This window comes from Podospora pseudoanserina, chromosome 1 (assembly GCF_035222485.1).
Source record: "Podospora pseudoanserina strain CBS 124.78 chromosome 1, whole genome shotgun sequence".
NCBI lineage: Eukaryota > Fungi > Ascomycota > Sordariomycetes > Sordariales > Podosporaceae > Podospora > Podospora pseudoanserina.
This window is the reverse complement of record NC_085920.1, coordinates 7610632-7626255: the sequence shown is the minus strand read 5'-3', so window position 1 is coordinate 7626255 and position 15624 is coordinate 7610632. Positions and strand designations below refer to the sequence as shown.

General features: G+C 55.0%; 6 protein-coding genes across 6 annotated transcripts; 4 read left to right on the top strand and 2 right to left on the bottom strand.

Annotated features, from left to right (window-relative positions):
* Nucleotides 1-1433: 1433 nt before the first annotated feature.
* QC764_121290 (uncharacterized protein) lies at nt 1434-3541 on the top strand (the record flags this gene model as incomplete). The annotated part of the gene is made up of 5 exons (XM_062943386.1): nt 1434-1654; nt 1711-1777; nt 1832-2831; nt 2900-2971; nt 3027-3541. The coding sequence occupies 5 exons, from the start codon at nt 1434-1436 to the stop codon at nt 3158-3160; spliced, it is 1494 nt and encodes a 497-aa protein (XP_062806479.1). The 3' UTR covers nt 3161-3541.
* Nucleotides 3542-3848: 307 nt separating this feature from the next.
* QC764_121280 (uncharacterized protein) lies at nt 3849-5105 on the top strand (the record flags this gene model as incomplete). The annotated part of the gene is made up of 1 exon (XM_062943385.1): nt 3849-5105. The coding sequence occupies one exon, from the start codon at nt 3849-3851 to the stop codon at nt 5103-5105; it is 1257 nt and encodes a 418-aa protein (XP_062806478.1).
* A 919-nt stretch (nt 5106-6024) lies between these two features.
* Nucleotides 6025-7939, bottom strand: QC764_121270 (uncharacterized protein; the record flags this gene model as incomplete). The annotated part of the gene is made up of 2 exons (XM_062943384.1): nt 6025-6754; nt 6819-7939. 2 exons carry the CDS (start codon nt 7937-7939, stop codon nt 6025-6027), a joined length of 1851 nt encoding a protein of 616 aa, XP_062806477.1.
* A 456-nt stretch (nt 7940-8395) lies between these two features.
* On the top strand, nt 8396-11454 carry MgSsk1 (Two-component response regulator SSK1p; the record flags this gene model as incomplete). Its single annotated transcript, XM_062943383.1, has 2 exons — nt 8396-11213; nt 11275-11454. The coding sequence occupies exons 1-2, from the start codon at nt 8484-8486 to the stop codon at nt 11452-11454; spliced, it is 2910 nt and encodes a 969-aa protein (XP_062806476.1). The 5' UTR covers nt 8396-8483.
* Nucleotides 11455-11895: 441 nt separating this feature from the next.
* On the top strand, nt 11896-13363 carry QC764_121250 (uncharacterized protein; the record flags this gene model as incomplete). The annotated part of the gene is made up of 2 exons (XM_062943382.1): nt 11896-12408; nt 12635-13363. 2 exons carry the CDS (start codon nt 11896-11898, stop codon nt 13169-13171), a joined length of 1050 nt encoding a protein of 349 aa, XP_062806475.1. The 3' UTR covers nt 13172-13363.
* QC764_121230 (uncharacterized protein) lies at nt 13332-15289 on the bottom strand. Its single transcript, XM_062943381.1, has 3 exons — nt 14690-15289; nt 14194-14341; nt 13332-13816 (listed from the first exon to the last, which is right to left on the bottom strand). The coding sequence occupies exons 1-3, from the start codon at nt 15044-15046 to the stop codon at nt 13425-13427; spliced, it is 897 nt and encodes a 298-aa protein (XP_062806474.1). The 5' UTR covers nt 15047-15289; the 3' UTR covers nt 13332-13424.
* Between the last annotated feature and the right edge of the window lie 335 nt (nt 15290-15624).

Sequence of the window (15624 nt, the reverse complement as noted above, 5' to 3'; positions counted from 1 at the left end):
CAAAACAGGGTCAGCGATCATCCAGCCTCACTACACCATCTTCCGTCCGAGCCGTCGAGATGCCGATCCATCAGGCCATATTACGTTCCTCAGGGCCCGTTCTCTCAAACGACGGAGTCATTCAGGTGGTATGGCCTGCAACTGCCATGTCGGGAGCGGCAGTTGATCCGTGTCCTACTTGCCCAACTACTGCAGCCCGTGGAGGCATCGAGAGGAGGCGAGAGCCAACAGTGGGCTAACAATTCCATTCAGATCTCAGCTCGCCCTTGTTTGTCAACAACTCCTTACCAGCTAGGTATACAAGCGCACGAATCAGCGGCCCATAAACCACCAAACAGCCCTTTCTCGGGCAAGTACGGAGGTTTGTTGAAGCTATCTTGACCTGGCTGCAACTCGACCAGGCTCGTAGAGTCATGGTCTTGGATAATCCCAAGCAAAGAAGGGCACAACGGAACATGCCACGGGCCGGAGCCGGACGGGAACTAACGGCAACCTGCTGGGCAAGGGAAGAGAAAAAGAAACCGTCCTGTTTACAGCTAGCTCTATGCGGCACTCGGCGCTGATCTGTTGCTTCCCTTTCCAGCAAGTCCCACACGGGTTCCCGCCGTGTCTCCATCACGGCATCTGTCACGATCCCTCGACCCCACGTTGCACGACTGATCAAGCAGCCCAGTGAGATCTAGGAGGGGAGATGCTGGCCACGAGGAGCAAGGGTTCGAACACGGCAACAGAAGGCGGCAAACATGACGCTAGTGGACGGATAACTACACGAGACTTCGGGATCTTTTGATGCCGACCCGGCAGTCTGGAAACGCTAGGCCCGTGACCAACATCCATCCGTCTTTGTTCCCGCGGCCAGGCCCTGCTTTCTGTTACATCGTTGGTCTAACAATGTTGCTTCTTTGGGTGCTCGCCTGACCGGAAGAAAACCAAGCCAACAGTTTTGTGGGTGCATGGTCCAGCTAAGAGTCGCAGAGTGCATTTACTCTGCATGCTCTGTCCTCTGTCAGCTGCAGGCGTGGAAGCCTTCCGTTGTTCCGCGCGGGTTATGGAGGGGCGGAAGCCTCTGTCATTGCTTGGCCGACCGGCCAGTCCGCTGCTACATTCACCAATTATAGCATCGCGCTCATTGCTAGCCACATATGGGGTAGCCACCCTTGCCAGCGCGTTGACGAGAGCCTCACCTGGATTCACAAGGAAGGCGTGCGGAGCGAGCACATTGGTCTGGCTCGGTGTTTATGAGCGGCAAACTATTCATCTGAGGGCCGGTTAACGCCGCAGACCACCAGCTGTCTGAACAGGCAAAGGCCGAACGAGAGACAGACTCTTCGGGCATGCTATATCTAGAGCAGTCAGCAAGCTTCCAAGACCAATCTTTTGCTCCTCGCTGCCTCTGGACTTTTTAGCTTGCTTGAACCTGGAACATCAGGAACATGGCCTTCCAACAATTTCCAACATGGCCAGAAACCGCGGCGGATTCCGAGGACCCCTACAGATATCAGGTTGGATTTGGAAACCACCATTCCACAGAAGCAATACCGGGTGCCCTTCCTCCACACGGTACCAACCTCCCCCAGAAAAGCAGATATGGACTCTACGCTGAGCTTCTGAACGGCACCTCTTTCATGTCAACAAAAAGCACAGCTGCCAACGTGTACGTGGGCCCTCGACAACCTTTGCCGTTTCGTGCCTTGACATTCTTATTTACAGATGGATGTACCGTGGAAAGCCAGCAGCAGCCCGTCACCCGCCATCACAGGTGGAAGAGATTCTCCATGTTTGTTGTAGAGGCCTCACAACGCTTCAGTTACCAGGCTGACCAAGTCGATAGCTGGAGTCATGCTTTCTACCCACGAACTCGAATGTCGCCTTCACGCCGCTTCCATATACGTGGGGTCCTCTAAAAAGCAATGAATCGTCGAACTCGGCCACGAACCGCAGGGTCACCTTTGTTCAAGGCTTGAGAACTATGGGGGGCCATGGTGACGCCACGCTCAAAGAGGGTCTGGCAGTTCATCAGTACGAGTTCAACATGAATATGGAGCGTGAGGCCTTTGTTAACCACGACGGCGAGCTTCTGGTGGTACCACAACAAGGGACACTGAATGTCAAGACCGAGCTGGGCAGCCTCTTGGTCAAGCCCGGCTCCATTGTGGTCCTGCCTGCAGGAATTCGATTTTCGGTCGAAATCTTCCGTCCAGCCGGGGATCAGTGGTCAGAAATCAAAGCCTCCGGCTACGCGTTGGAGGTTTTTGGGACTCGATACGCATTGCCCGATCTGGGTGTGTTGGGCGCAAACGGCCTGGCGCATGATCGAGACTTTGAATATCCAGTCGCACGGTTTGACCTCGACCCGGACGAGGACACCAGTTCATTTTGTGTCACCGTCAAGTTGGCCGGAAGACTGTTCTCTTACACACAGCCACACACGCCGTTTGACGTGGTGGCATGGCATGGGAAATATGCGCCATATCGGTACGACTTGTCACGATTTTGTCATTTGACGGCGAACACCGATCAACTAGATCCAACCTCGTATTGTGTCCTGACTGCTCCAAGCAAGTGGCCGGCTGCAAGCTTGGTGGACTTTTGCGTCTTTGGGGACAAGTGGGCAGTCTCTAGGAACACGCTCCGAATACCCTACTATCACCGCAACATCGCTACGGAACTATGCGGTGTCATTCATGGCCAGTACAAAGGCAGTGTCAGGCCACTGGAGGCCGGCGGTTTGAGCTTCGAACAGAGCTACATGCCTCATGGGGAGACCTATGAAGCATATACACAAGCTAGTGAGGCCGCCAACGACCCCACGAAGCTGGAAGGGTCTCTGTGTAAGTGTGGCTGCCTATCCGGAGCTCCCGGATCACCGGCGGCATTGGCTGACTAGTGCCGTTGTTAGTTTTCATGCTCAACGTCTCGTCACATCTCGCCTTGACAAGATGGGCTATGGAGCAGCACCCTGACATTCGACGTGAGTGGTCAATCCGTGACAGCCAGTTCGGCTGCTGACATAGTAAATCACCAAGTTGAACGGCCTGGCATTTGGGCTTCCGTGCAGAACCACTTTGTCCATCACCTCAAACACGCAGATGCATCATGGTCGGATGCCACCGACCAGCACATCCCGACTCCGCCCAAGAGCCCGAATGGCCGTGTTTAATCGAGCACGAGTCAAGTGGGGAGTCTCATTCAGGGTCCTTGCCGCTCTTGGAAGCCATGCAAGAAGGGTTTCGGGAGTTGGCGTGTCAAAATGCATCTGGACGGTTTGTAGCTGCTGATTCCTGACAGCACAGCCTCAGAGATATTGAACTTGGGGATGGAACCGAAAACTGGGTATAAACTTGGCGCCCCATTGCTGGCCAGCTGCCCGCAGATTTCAATTGTACAAGCCTCCAAGCCCCCCGCCAACAACAGCACAACACCGGCGGCCTCGGAATTCTGTTTTGCAGATCTCGCACTTTGCATGTTTTTACAGCACCTCATTCACCGACTATCAACCACTAGCGGATACATTCCATACATGATTTCAGCCTTTGGAAAAGCCCAACGTCCCAAATGATGCATGGTGAAGTCATGGCGTGGTCTTTTTGCTGTTTCTGCTGGCACCAGACACCCACAGGTCCCACCCCAGTGAACTAAAAGCAAGGTTACACAAGATCTCACTGGCATAAAGCGCCACAACCTCGGCCCGCATTTGTTTGCCTGATCACTGCTGCACCTTCTTAATCAGAGCATACCATCCTTTGTTTTCTGCCTTGTTTTTGTCTGTCACCCCTTCTCCCTCAACACCACCTGCATTGTACATTCGCTTTTCCTGTCTGTACACCTCCCACACATACCTTACAGAAATGTCAGACTCACCCGCCGCCCCACCACCACCAGCACCAGCACCACCGCCGCCATTCCGGGCCACAGTGGAGGAGTCCCTCAGCGTCCCCTCCTTTGGCAACGGCAGCGGCAGCGGCAGCGGCAGCGGAGGCGACAACGCCAGCATCACAAGCAGCACGCGCCGACGATGGGACGATCCCCCCGATGAGGAGCCGGGCCAGATGCCCTCTGAAACCATGACCAGCATGGTCTTTGTCAAGATCATGACGGCGCACCACGCCAATAACTTTGTGGGAAGCAAGACGGCGGCCGTGCAAGGCGAGGTGTCGGACTTGGCTTTCGGTCCGGGCGACAAGCACGTTGCTGCTGTGGTGCCGAAGCAGAGCAACATCAAGAGCTTCGACCCTGACGAGTCGAGTGCCTTGGCGGTGTGGGCGGTCAGAGAGGACGGCGCGGGGAGGACGCACACGAATTTGTTTGGGCTCAAGGTTCACAAGGGGTTCTGTTTCCGGCCTGGGAGGGCGGCGGCGGGGGAGCTGGTGGTGGTCTGTCCTTTGTATGTCAAGGTTAAGGGGTTGGATGGGTTTGATGCCCGGCAGCCGTTGGTGGAGGTGTATGATGTGGGGAAGAGGATTAGGTGGAGCAGGAATGAGGTGCCGGTGAGGGCGCCGGTGGTGATGAGTGAGGATGGGGGGTTGGTGGCTGGGGTGTCGAGTAAGGACTCGAGCCGGGTGGTGGTTTGTGGGTTGGAGAAACTGAGGTTGTTGAAGGTGAGGACGATGATTATCAAGCACACAGAGGAGGTGACGGGGATGGGGTTCTTGCCCGAAAGTGGGGGGTTGGTGACGGCGGGGAGGGACGGGTATGTGAGGGTTACGGATCTACATAGCGGGAAGACGCTGAAGAGGATTGAGATTGGGGCGAGGGCGGCGTGTGATATTTTGCAAGTGTCTGGGGATGGGAAGGTGGTGGTGACGGTTTGGGGGAGAGATGTGGTGCTGTGGTATCTGGAAACAGGGAGGGTGCATAATTACAATTTGAATGTGGTCAGGCAAACAGAGGGGTGGCCTTTGGCCGTGTCGAAGGACTGCCAGTACCTGGCGTGCCGGACAGAAGACGGATTCGACGTGAGCGATGCGGCCAGTGGCGCCTTCAGGGGAGACTTTGCGACTCGAGGATCCGTCATCACCGCGGCTGCTTTTTCAAACGACTGCACAAAGATTGCAGTGGGAGATTTCGACGGGTATGTGAATGTTTTTGACATGATTACGGCTTGATGGGTGTTTCATGGGTTTGGATGTTTTGTTGTGAGGATTCGGACAAATGATACCACTAGATACCAATAATTTGAACTTTTCCATGTTTTCAGAGACGACTTTGGGTTCCAGCTGTCTCCGTGTAGGTCAATCATGTACTGGAAACTTGCAAAAAGTGTCAGACTGGCATTGCAAAACCAGTGTCTGCAAGATTCTAGTTATCTTCAAGGCATTGTTGAAGCAGTTTCATTCCCTGTGTTCAAGACAAATTTCGGTGTCAAGTTCGGTTGATTTCAAAAACCCTGATGGCGAGACACTTTATTGCTGTCTGGCAAACCAACTTTAATTCTGTCTTCAATTCTGTCTTCAATCGCGCTTTTGGATTCTCAAACCCGCCGACTTTTACCCAACACTTTTTGAAACCCTTCCAACCATGTCGGGTCCTCAAACTTGACGAAACAGGGTTTGTTCCAGCACCCTTATGTACACCTATCGACGTTGGCCACAGCTAAGTACCTCCACGGCCAATTCAACCATTGTTGACAGCAAAATGTTCCGGCGGCAATGCCAGGTTCAAACACAGCAAGCGCCCTTCTTCCTCTTTGAGGTACAATTGAAGAAAGAACGAAACAAGACCACTTGATCGGGAGTGATGAAGCTGTTAGGATAAGGTAGTTTGAGAGACGGAATACTCGGTGAGAATTCCTCGACAAGATTGTGACTAGAGGATGAGGTACCACTGACGGCGTGCCGAGGACACACCTGACCCCCTGAATTGCCTCACACGTGTTCACTGCCGGCACATAGATGTGCTTCAAGTTTTTTTTTTTTTTTTCTTCAAGCCCATTGGTTAAACCCATAGAATTCATATCAACAACTCATCCAAAAATAGCTTCCACACATTGCCCTCTAGTACAAAAAGTACCCTCGCTCAGCCCGACTATATCTGCCACGCAACACCCGGTTGTGGCCTCGGCAACGGCCCAGTCACATGCAAGGATGTCGCCGTAACCTTCCTAGCAGCTTCAATCATCGTTTTGAGCCCTGTAAGTTGGTCGGTCGCCTCCTTTGCCTCCTTCGCAGCCTCCTCCGCTTCCTCTCCGGCCTTCTGTGCCAGATCTGTAGCCTCCCTCAGCTCCTTCATGAGCTGATTCAGCGCTTGTTTCTCCCGCCAAGAAGAGATCCGTTTTTCTTCGTTACCAACGTCACTTTCCCTACGGGGTCTCTTCCGGCTGGGGAGGTTCAACGGCGGTACCCGAATCCCGGGCGTGTTCGCTATCTCCTCCACTTTCTTAATAACGCGTTCGCTGACGGGCGTGCCGAGGTTGACACTATGTTGAACCCTTCCGACAAACTCAATCATTTCTACAGTGTTGGCTAGTGGTATGAGGGGTGGTTCAATCTCTTTGAGCAGCTCTTCGGCCGGTCTCTCCCCGTTGGCGAGCTGCAGTTCAACAAGTTTCGTGTGCGGTGTGCGGACCCACTTGGGAAGGGGGTCATGTTGGAAAGCCTTATCTTCCGGGTCGCGGAGCCAGTAGCTAGCTAGGTCGTTGGGCTTTGGTGGTTCTCCGGGTCGGGGAGCGGACTCCCTCGTGATGTTAGGCATCTCTGCTTCGCGCAGTGGGGATGGCCGCCAGATATCAGGTAAACCTTTCCTCTGTTGTGTGAGGCTGTGTGCCATTGATTTTGTTGTGAGCATCGATTGCAGCCGGTGTCTTGAAAGTGCAAACTCACAAATTAAAACACACCTCAGCAGGGTGCGAAGCCCCGAAATCGTCACCGAGCCTGACCCTGGGGTCAACATCCCATCTGTCCCCTGACTTCATCATTTTGGGGTCAAACTGCTCAATCTCTTCTGGCGTTCGGACGACATGTGCATGAATTGCGCGGACGAGAGCATACACGTCCTTGAGGAGGACATCCGCGGGAAGCTTGCTGTTGTAGGGCGTTATGCTCCCAAGCTCTGTGATCTTGGGCTTATCCTTCTGTGGATCGATTATGATGTTTTCGTAACTGATCCGGTTGTGCCAAACATGGAGATTTTGATTTAAAAAGCTAACCGCACGGATGAGCTGCTGGAGGTGGGCGAGCTTGAAGATGCCGCTGACGTTATCCTTTAACGATTTTCCTGAGCAGTATTCGGTGAGGAACCCGACAACAACCTTACCCGTGTCATCCATCACGGGGTGCTTGTAAAGATCAAAGAGTTGGCGGGTTGATGGGGAGCTGAACAACTTGTGGAGCACAAAATGCTCGAGCATGTTGTTGAAGTCATCGCGAGGCAGTGCAGCATATTTGAAAAAGGCCCTCTCGCTTTCTGGCTTGTTCTTGTCCCGGAAAGAGACCAGGTCGAGATTGGGGCCCTTCCTCTCGAGTTCAAGCAGCTCCGAAGTCTTGTATCTCTTTGCCTGTTCATCCAAGAAACTCGTCGCTCTCAGTGTTGGGTAGAGGCAGTAATGCCGGATCCCCAGCTCGCGTTTTATCAACCGCCTATATTGACCCACCGTGTGCTCGTCAACGAGGTTATTGACATACGGTACCGACTCTTGCCAGTCGACCAAGAGAATGTCTTGTGCGGGTGTGGGTGGGAGTTCGTCAGTCCAGTTCACGAGCCACTTGTCGACAAGTTCCTTCCACATCGCTTCGTAAGTAGCCGGATTCCAGTCCTGGTTCCAGGGTTTGATGTCAGGCCGGGCCGGGCGATCCACCGCCAGCCACATCCCTTGACGTCGGTCATAGTCAGCAAAGTAGAAGACAAATTTGTCGAAGATGAGGGCCGTTTCTTTTGTCTTGTCTGCCTCGAGTCTGCGGGGCGGGCAGATGAGAGCAAACCGGAGGTTGTCAGGTATTGCCATGTTGAAAACTTTGGAACCGCAGATCGAGATAGGCCAACGATTGGAGACGTCAACAATGTCATGCCTCTCGAGGTGCTCTTGTGTCGCCACCTCATTTTTGAGGGACATTGTTGTCTTTGTTCAGCTGTCGGCTTCATCCTCCTTTGTCTTGGGCTCTGAAGGTATCCCAAAACAGCGCATGGTGATCAGCTGTCTCATCGGGGTCACACAGGCTCTAGCAGGCAGAGGGTTACTGTGTGTGTATCCAAAACAAGCGTAATAATATGCAGTAGCATTCCCTTTCTCGTGGTGGTTGAACGGTCGGGTTTGTGATTGGCCAGCGGCAACGTTTTCGTTGGAGTTCGGCTGCAGTCGATCTGGATTTCCAGAGGGGATCGGTCGCTGCCAAGACTTCTGTTATCGAATTTGACAGTTGAACCGCGAACGCACTGGCAGCCTCTACCCCCCGTGTGCTCTCCACCCCCCCTGTCCCGCGTGTGGTGGTGCCCGCAGCGTCCAACCCCAGGCCAGCAAGCTCGGAGCTCTCTCTCTTGTTGAGCGAAACATGCAGCACGAGCATGAGCAGCATCAAATACCATATTACCTTACCCTTGCCAAATGTTTCCCCCGTGTCTCCCCTGCCAGACTGAGCATCGTGCCAAACACCACAAACAAAAAGCCCCGACAAGGCAGAACCACACCGCTGCTGCACCGGCACCTCCACCAGAGGCATAGGACAACTCGGCGCAGCACGACAGTGTCTCGGGCACGGTTTCTGGGCTCTATGGGGGACCTCAGGGCCAAACTACGCGCCAAGTTCCCACGACGACACTCGGGCGTCCCATCGCTCGTCTCGGACCAGAGCACCAAAAGCAACAAGAGCAACAGCAGCAACAAGAGCGAGAGCCGCCCCGAGTCGGAATGCACGGCCAAGGGCTTTGAACAGCCTCCCGCTTCCCCCGCCGCGGCGGCTGCTGACCACGGCCACGAGGACAGCAGCCACGGGGGAAGCGGGCTACAAACCGGCGTGTCCGTGCCAGCAGCCGGCATCGAGGAAACACAAGCGAGAGACAAGCAGGTCCTGAGACACGGCGAACCAGGAAAACAAGAAACAGAAGAAGACACAAAAACATCCACCGACGTCAGCGATGCTCGTGCTGTTGTTGATACTACGGTCGCTGCTGCTTCTCCAGCGGCTTCTCCAGCGAGCTCTCCACTGCAAGCCGCCAGGACAAGAAGAGCCGCGGGCAGTGGGTTCACAGGCGGGAACACGGCTAAGAATTCCACTAACGATTCCTCCCCACGGACCATCCAAGCGATGCCTATCCTGCTGACCCCTGCCGCCACCCTGGATTCTCTTGCCGACACCGACCACACTCACGACGTCAGCGACAGCGACCGACGCATTTCGACCGCCAGTCGACTCTCAGCCCTTTCCAGCATCAACGAGAGCACCGCCGACGACGAGAGCAGGCCTACCTCGGCGTACTACACCACCTCCAAACCCACCACCTCCGACCCGATTGACCCGGCGACAGCCACATCACAACAAACAAGCGAGTTGGCGAATTCGGCTTCGCAAGCGCAGCGACAACCCGCTGTCAGGTCAGCGCCCTCGCAGGGACGACAAAGCTCGCTGCCAAGCCGCCAGAACACACTCATACGCACGCTTCTAAGCACAACTCATGCCGATGACCTCGACCTCGCCGCCGCTAGCGAACAATTGTTGCCATTCGGTGCAACCATGGTGACGCGCAAGATTTGGGTGAGGCGGCCGGGAGGGTCAGCCACCATGGTGACGATCAAAGAGGACGACTTGGTGGACGACGTGCGAGACATGATCTTGAGAAAGTATGCCAACTCACTAGGTCGCCAGTTCGATGCTCCCGATTTGGCTCTGAGGATCATCCCGCGGGAACCCCAACGGCAGGAACGCAATTTGGGACCTGAAGAACACATGGCACGCACTCTGGATGCGTACTTTCCTGGTGGGCAGTCAGTTGACGAGGCCCTCGTCATTGACGTCCCGATCCCCCCACGTCGGACGCCGAGAGCCTCCCCTCGTACAGGACCCCCACACGCACAGCATTTGACATCCGCCTTCTTTGACGACAACCGACCGGCAGAATCCGGCACAGACTACTTCGGCCCCGGAGCTGTTGGGCAGGTTCCAGTTACCGCAGCCGCTCCAGTCACGAACGGGACCATACACGCGCATTCCATGTCGGTGGTCAATACGGGACAGGTGCCTCCCATTCCCTCTCCCGGAGGCACTTGGTCTAGGACGTACAAAGAGAGGCCAGACCGGCCACGACTAGGGAGACAGCACACTTCGTCGCCAACAATTCTCAATGTTATCGGCGCCGGCGGCCACGCTGCCGCCATCGCTGCTGCCGCACCCCACGGTACGCTACCACATGCCAAAATTCCACGTACTAGGACTCATTCCAATGCTTCTTCAGACCAATCGGGTGGCGGAACCCTCCCTCTCACCACCGCAACGGCACCAGTTCCTCCACCGCTGCCCACGCCACCTGCCCCCGCAGCGACAACTCCAGTCCCTCTAGCACCAGCACCAGCACCAGCATCAGCACCAGCACCAGCATCAGCACCAGCACCAGCACCAACACCAGCATCAACATCAGCACCAGCACCAGCAGCCACACCACCACCCAGGGCAGCGTCTCCCAGAATTTCGGCCGTCGCCCGGCCGAAAAAGAAGAAGGCTACCGACACGCCTTCTCTGCCGGCTGGAATCCTGCTCAATGACGGGGTGCCACCCATCAACGTTCTGATTGTCGAAGACAACATTATCAATCTTCGGCTGCTCGAAGCGTTTGTGAAGCGGCTCAAGGTGCGGTGGCAGACCGCTATGGACGGTCGTGAGGCCGTGACCAAGTGGAGAAAAGGTGGCTTTCATCTTGTGCTCATGGATATTCAGCTCCCCATCATGAGCGGCCTGGAGGCCACGAGGGAGATTCGGCGTTTGGAGAGGGTCAACTCGATCGGTGCTTTCTCATCCATGCCCACCGGGACCGTCAGTAGAAAGAACGCCGGCAATAGAAACGATGAGAAAACCAAAGCCGAGGAGGCCACGACAGCCTCGGAGAAGGAGCCCGAAACGAACGGAACGACGAAGCCCAATGAAAAGGCAGAGGGAAATGCAGAGGAGGATATCCTTCCTAATAGGGCCATGTTCAAGAGTCCGGTGATTATCGTGGCTTTGACGGCCAGTTCGTTGCAGAGTGATCGGCACGAAGCTTTGGCGGCTGGTTGCAACGATTTCCTAACAAAGGTGAGTAATCGGACTTTGGTAACCTTGAAAGATCCTGGAATTGCTGACTGAACAATTCCAGCCCGTCAGCTATGTGTGGCTTCAAAACAAGCTGAAGGAGTGGGGGTGTATGATCAGTCTGATCGACTTTGACGGCTGGAGAAAGTGGAAGAATTCAGCGGCCAACTCGGAGAATGAGGCAGCCAAGAGGTGGGCTAAAAAGAAGGAAAAGTCGGAGGAGAAGGCGGTTACGAAGGGTTAGGTTCCAAAGAGGTTATAATGACAATGAGGGTGTCGAAGCCGACCCTCGTACACCACAATGATCAACAGGGCACTGGCCTAATATGGGATATTTACAGGTGGCGGGAATAATACCAATATGATACCACAGCGCAGGAGATATAACAAATCAGAACTTGAGAGTTTTATTTTGCGTCATTATGCGTTTCGGGACCAAAGTCGTTCAGGAGGTCAACCTCGGAAAGTTGGTCTGCTCCGACCCTAACCCGGGTAAGTGCTAGTCGGAACGGATGGCCCTAGCTCCCTTCCTGAGAGCCCAGGTGGGCCCGCATCACTGGACTCCGAGAGCCGAGAAAAAATCGCAATTGCAATCTCGAGCTCAAACCACCTCCCGCCTCCCACCACCTCGGGCGCAACCGCAACTTTTTTTTTTTTTTTTTTTTTTCCTCTTCTTCCTTTCGCCATGCCGCCTCGGATACGAAGCAGCAACTGTCCTCCCCAGCAGTTGCTGCTCAACTACCTCGACGCCCCCCTCCCATCCTCCCTCCTCCCCGTCCACAGGCCAGCGGCGGTCGCTTCGTCGTCAACCCCCTCACCATGTCGTCCCCAACAACAGTCGGCGGCGGCCCCACAACGATGCTTTTCCACATCGCAGCCCCGTGAGATGACCAAGCCCCAACGCGAGTTCAGGCAATTCCTCAAACACGCGGGCAAGCAGTTCGAGAAGCACGTGGGCAATGGGCCCATGTATCTGAGCTCGGTCAAGTCGATGGGCGCCGCCGATGTTCCGTTTCCGAGCAACAAGATGTTCAGAAGTGAGCCGGTGCTGTCGAGCAGGGCGAGACAGATTATCTGGGAGGCGGTGATGCTCAAGGGGATGCCGCTCAAGGCTGTGTCGGCGCAGTACCAGGTTGACGTGAGGAGAGTGGCGGCCGTGGTCAGGCTGATGGAGATTGAGAAGAGGATGGAGAAAGAGGTATGTTCTTTTATTTCTCCTGTTAACAGACCAGGAGGGAGGGAGAGTATTGTTTTTTTTTTTTTTTTACACCATGATGATTCTACAAAAAAATATTCGATTAGTCTTGAAGACAAAACCGTGGTTAAAAACTTTTGTTAATCCTGAAGAGAAAAAAAAAAAAATGCCCTCCCCCTCATACCTCCCCGCTTCCCCAACCCATGAATCGCCCACTAACACTGGTCAGAACGCCCCCATGGCCATCCCCTACGCCCTCGCCGTAGAAAAAATGCTCCCCCTCTCCAACCTCACCGGCGATGAACAACCATTCGAGCCCATCAACGACGTCCACGTCCACTCCTTCACCATGCAGCAGCTCTTCGTCCCCGTCTCCGAGTCCCGCGAGTTCACCCGCAAGGACGCCGCCAAGGCCTTCGGCGACCACATCCTGCCCCCCGACCACAAGATGCGCATCCCCGAGCTCGTCAAGATGGAGAGGGACATCCTCAACGACGTGCCACAGGCCCAGGCCGAGAAGGACTTTTTGGCCAGGACCCGCGAGAGCGAGAGACAGTTTGCCGAAAAGGAAAAATACGTGGCGGCCAAGAGGGACGCCAGGAAGAGCAAGGTCGACACCGAGAGGTTCGAGTTCCGGATTGAAAAAATCAACTCGGAGGCTGTTGGCAAGAAGGGCCGGGCGAGGGGAGCCGTTGGTTGGAGGTATGGTGTCCCGTTCAATGATCGGCAGAGGGGTCTGTACAAGATTCCTACTAGCGTTGGTTAAATCTTTGTTTTGGAAGCTGTAAGAGACAGAGAGAGCAAGCAAGACAGCAAGCCACTTGTACATTATTTTGAGCTTCAGGGGTGGAAAAGGAACGACAGGCATCCTGATATCATGTTATAGAGATGCAGATTGAGGAATCCAACCCCCGTGCACACAAAAAAAAAAAAAAACACCCTCCAGTCTATTGTGTTGTCTTGATCTGTCATCTCTACTGTCTACCTAGAACTTTGCGCCTATCCAGGATTGAAACGTCTCAAAGACGAGCAATCTGGGCAGAAACCAACTCATCATTCCCTTCCCACGGCACCGTTTCCTCTCCCTCCGCCAGGTCGACGACCAAGTTCTTCTTGATCTTGTCCAGGGTCTCCTGGCTCAGCCCCATATGTTGGAGCAAGTACTCTTCCACGCTTCCATACTTCTGTCTGATATACCTTAGGGTGGCCAGCATGTACTCTTTCCGCGCTCCAATCTGAACCTCGGCCGCGGCTCTGTTGCCCTCGTGGGGCGCCCCCGGTGCGGTGAGTCTTTCCACTATGGGCTCCTTGAGGCGGGCGAGTCCCAATTCGGTGAGGGAGTACTCGTGGGCGATCACGTTGTCGGAGACGCCGCAGAGAGCAAGGACGAGGGCGACGATTACGCCGGTTCCTGGGAGGGTGTTAGTGGATGCGGGCGGGTAGGCTCAGGTGAATTAGGGGTTCGAGGTGGGTAGAAGAGGGGACGCAAGGTTGCTGAAAGAGTAAACATGTGGTGGCGGGGTGAGGTACGAAGGCTGAGGGCAACTGCCCCCAAACGCAAGGAGGAAAGAATATGGGGGGGGGGCATGAGGCTAGGATGAGAAGGCGTGACATGACACACCAAGAAAAGCAAAAGGACAGAGCTGGCGCTTGTCATCAGCCGCGGGGGTTGAATATCAACAGCACGACGGGCAACGGCATGCTGCGGCATCAAAATGAAACAGCCTCTAGAGGGCCAAGTGTGGTTGGGTGTGTGGGCCTTGGTGCCACATGGAAAGATGGACTTACTGTCTTTCCCGGCGCTGCAGTGGATCAGTATCGGTGTTGGAGGGTTTGGGTCTGAGGCAAGGTGTTCAAGAATAGTCTGGAAGGGCCGGTAAGCGTTGTCTGGGCTGATGGCCCCAGACAAAATTGAGGCATAAGCCCTCACAAAACCCTGCGCGCGCCCACTCAGATGTTAGTCAGTCTGATTTTCCAGAAAGAGCCGCTCGCGTGGCACACCACATCGAGATCGCTGCTGGTGTGCCACACAGCATGCGCGACGGGGAATAAAGTGACGCTGAGGGCGCTCTCAGGGTAGGACTTCCAACGGCTTCGCATGGCTGCACGTCTAGATGTCCACCCTGTGCCCCCTGGTTGCCCGCCACGGCGGTTAGCTAGCCTTAATTGCGTTACATAACTGTCTACGGTTGCCCAGCTCGTGCCTGGATCGCCGGTAATGGGAGGAGAGGGGGGGAAGCCCTCCATTGGCAGTGAAGTGGGCAGCATCGTAATATTGACTGACCTCTGTACCGACACTGTAGTTTCGGAGCCGAAGCGCAAGAGCCTCAGGGCTGTAGTCCTTGTCAAGGAACACAGGCGTGGGTACCCTGCGGGCGCCCTCCCATTCCCTAGGCTGCTCCCTCCCCTTGGCCAGCTCAACCAGAGAACGGAGGTCGAAAATATGTGTGATTCCCAAGCGTTGGAGGATAGCCACCCCTTCTTCGTCGAGGTGCGTTGGGTCAGCGGCCCTGAAGAGGATTCCCCTGCGGACAGCCTTGCCGTTCTGGCTCTCGACTGGGTAACCGCCGGCGTCTCGAAGATTCTCAATCCCAGGGGCGTGGATGAATGGTGGGGTGGGTAAGGTCAGATTGGTGGCCATCTTTGTTTCCTGTCTCTCGTTCGATCACTTTAGGTAACCCGGGAGGAGCCGTGGTTTCCAGGGTGGGCGAGTGTATTGGTCCGGCCGACAATCTGGGCTGCTCGTGGTAGAGGTGACACAAGGCCAGGTGATACGCAGGCCACTCTGTGTATTGGTCGATCTAGTTTGGGCGGTGCAATGTGGAATCATGACAGCCACATATGAGGCAGGAGGTTGGTTGCCTTACTGTAAGGTAAGATGTTGGTTTGTCACCCCCGCGTTGGTCCAAGAAGGTAGAAGGTATAAGCCGAGGTGGTTGGAGGATGGTACTTTCTAACACTAACAGGTAAAGCAGTCATGTGCCGCAGATTCTGTTAGGGGTCCGGCTGACTGGGTTCTAGGACCCCCACCCATACTGCTGCTCAGCTCGAAATGATACCCGCAGTAGGTCGCGCACCTCACAGAGCCTTGCCATCCAAACCGACGGCGATCGGTCAATTACTTCTCTTCTTTTCTGACTGAGAAACCGGGCCGCGAACCGTTTGTGCCAACCATGCGGGCGGAAAACGTCATGTCTCGAGTGTTTGTTTTGCTGCCCT

What these genes read in the sequence shown, in the direction of transcription:
- QC764_121230 (XM_062943381.1), bottom strand. Translation starts at nt 15,046, where the DNA reads ATGGCCACCAATCTGACCTTACCCACCCCACCATTCATCCACGCCCCT. An exon ending in ACTACAGTGTCGGTACAGAG is followed by an intron (nt 14,342 to 14,689) that starts GTCAGTCAATAT and finishes GGGCGCGCGCAG; the next exon opens with GGTTTTGTGAGGGCTTATGC. An exon ending in CTGCAGCGCCGGGAAAGACA is followed by an intron (nt 13,817 to 14,193) that starts GTAAGTCCATCT and finishes ACACCCTCCCAG; the next exon opens with GAACCGGCGTAATCGTCGCC.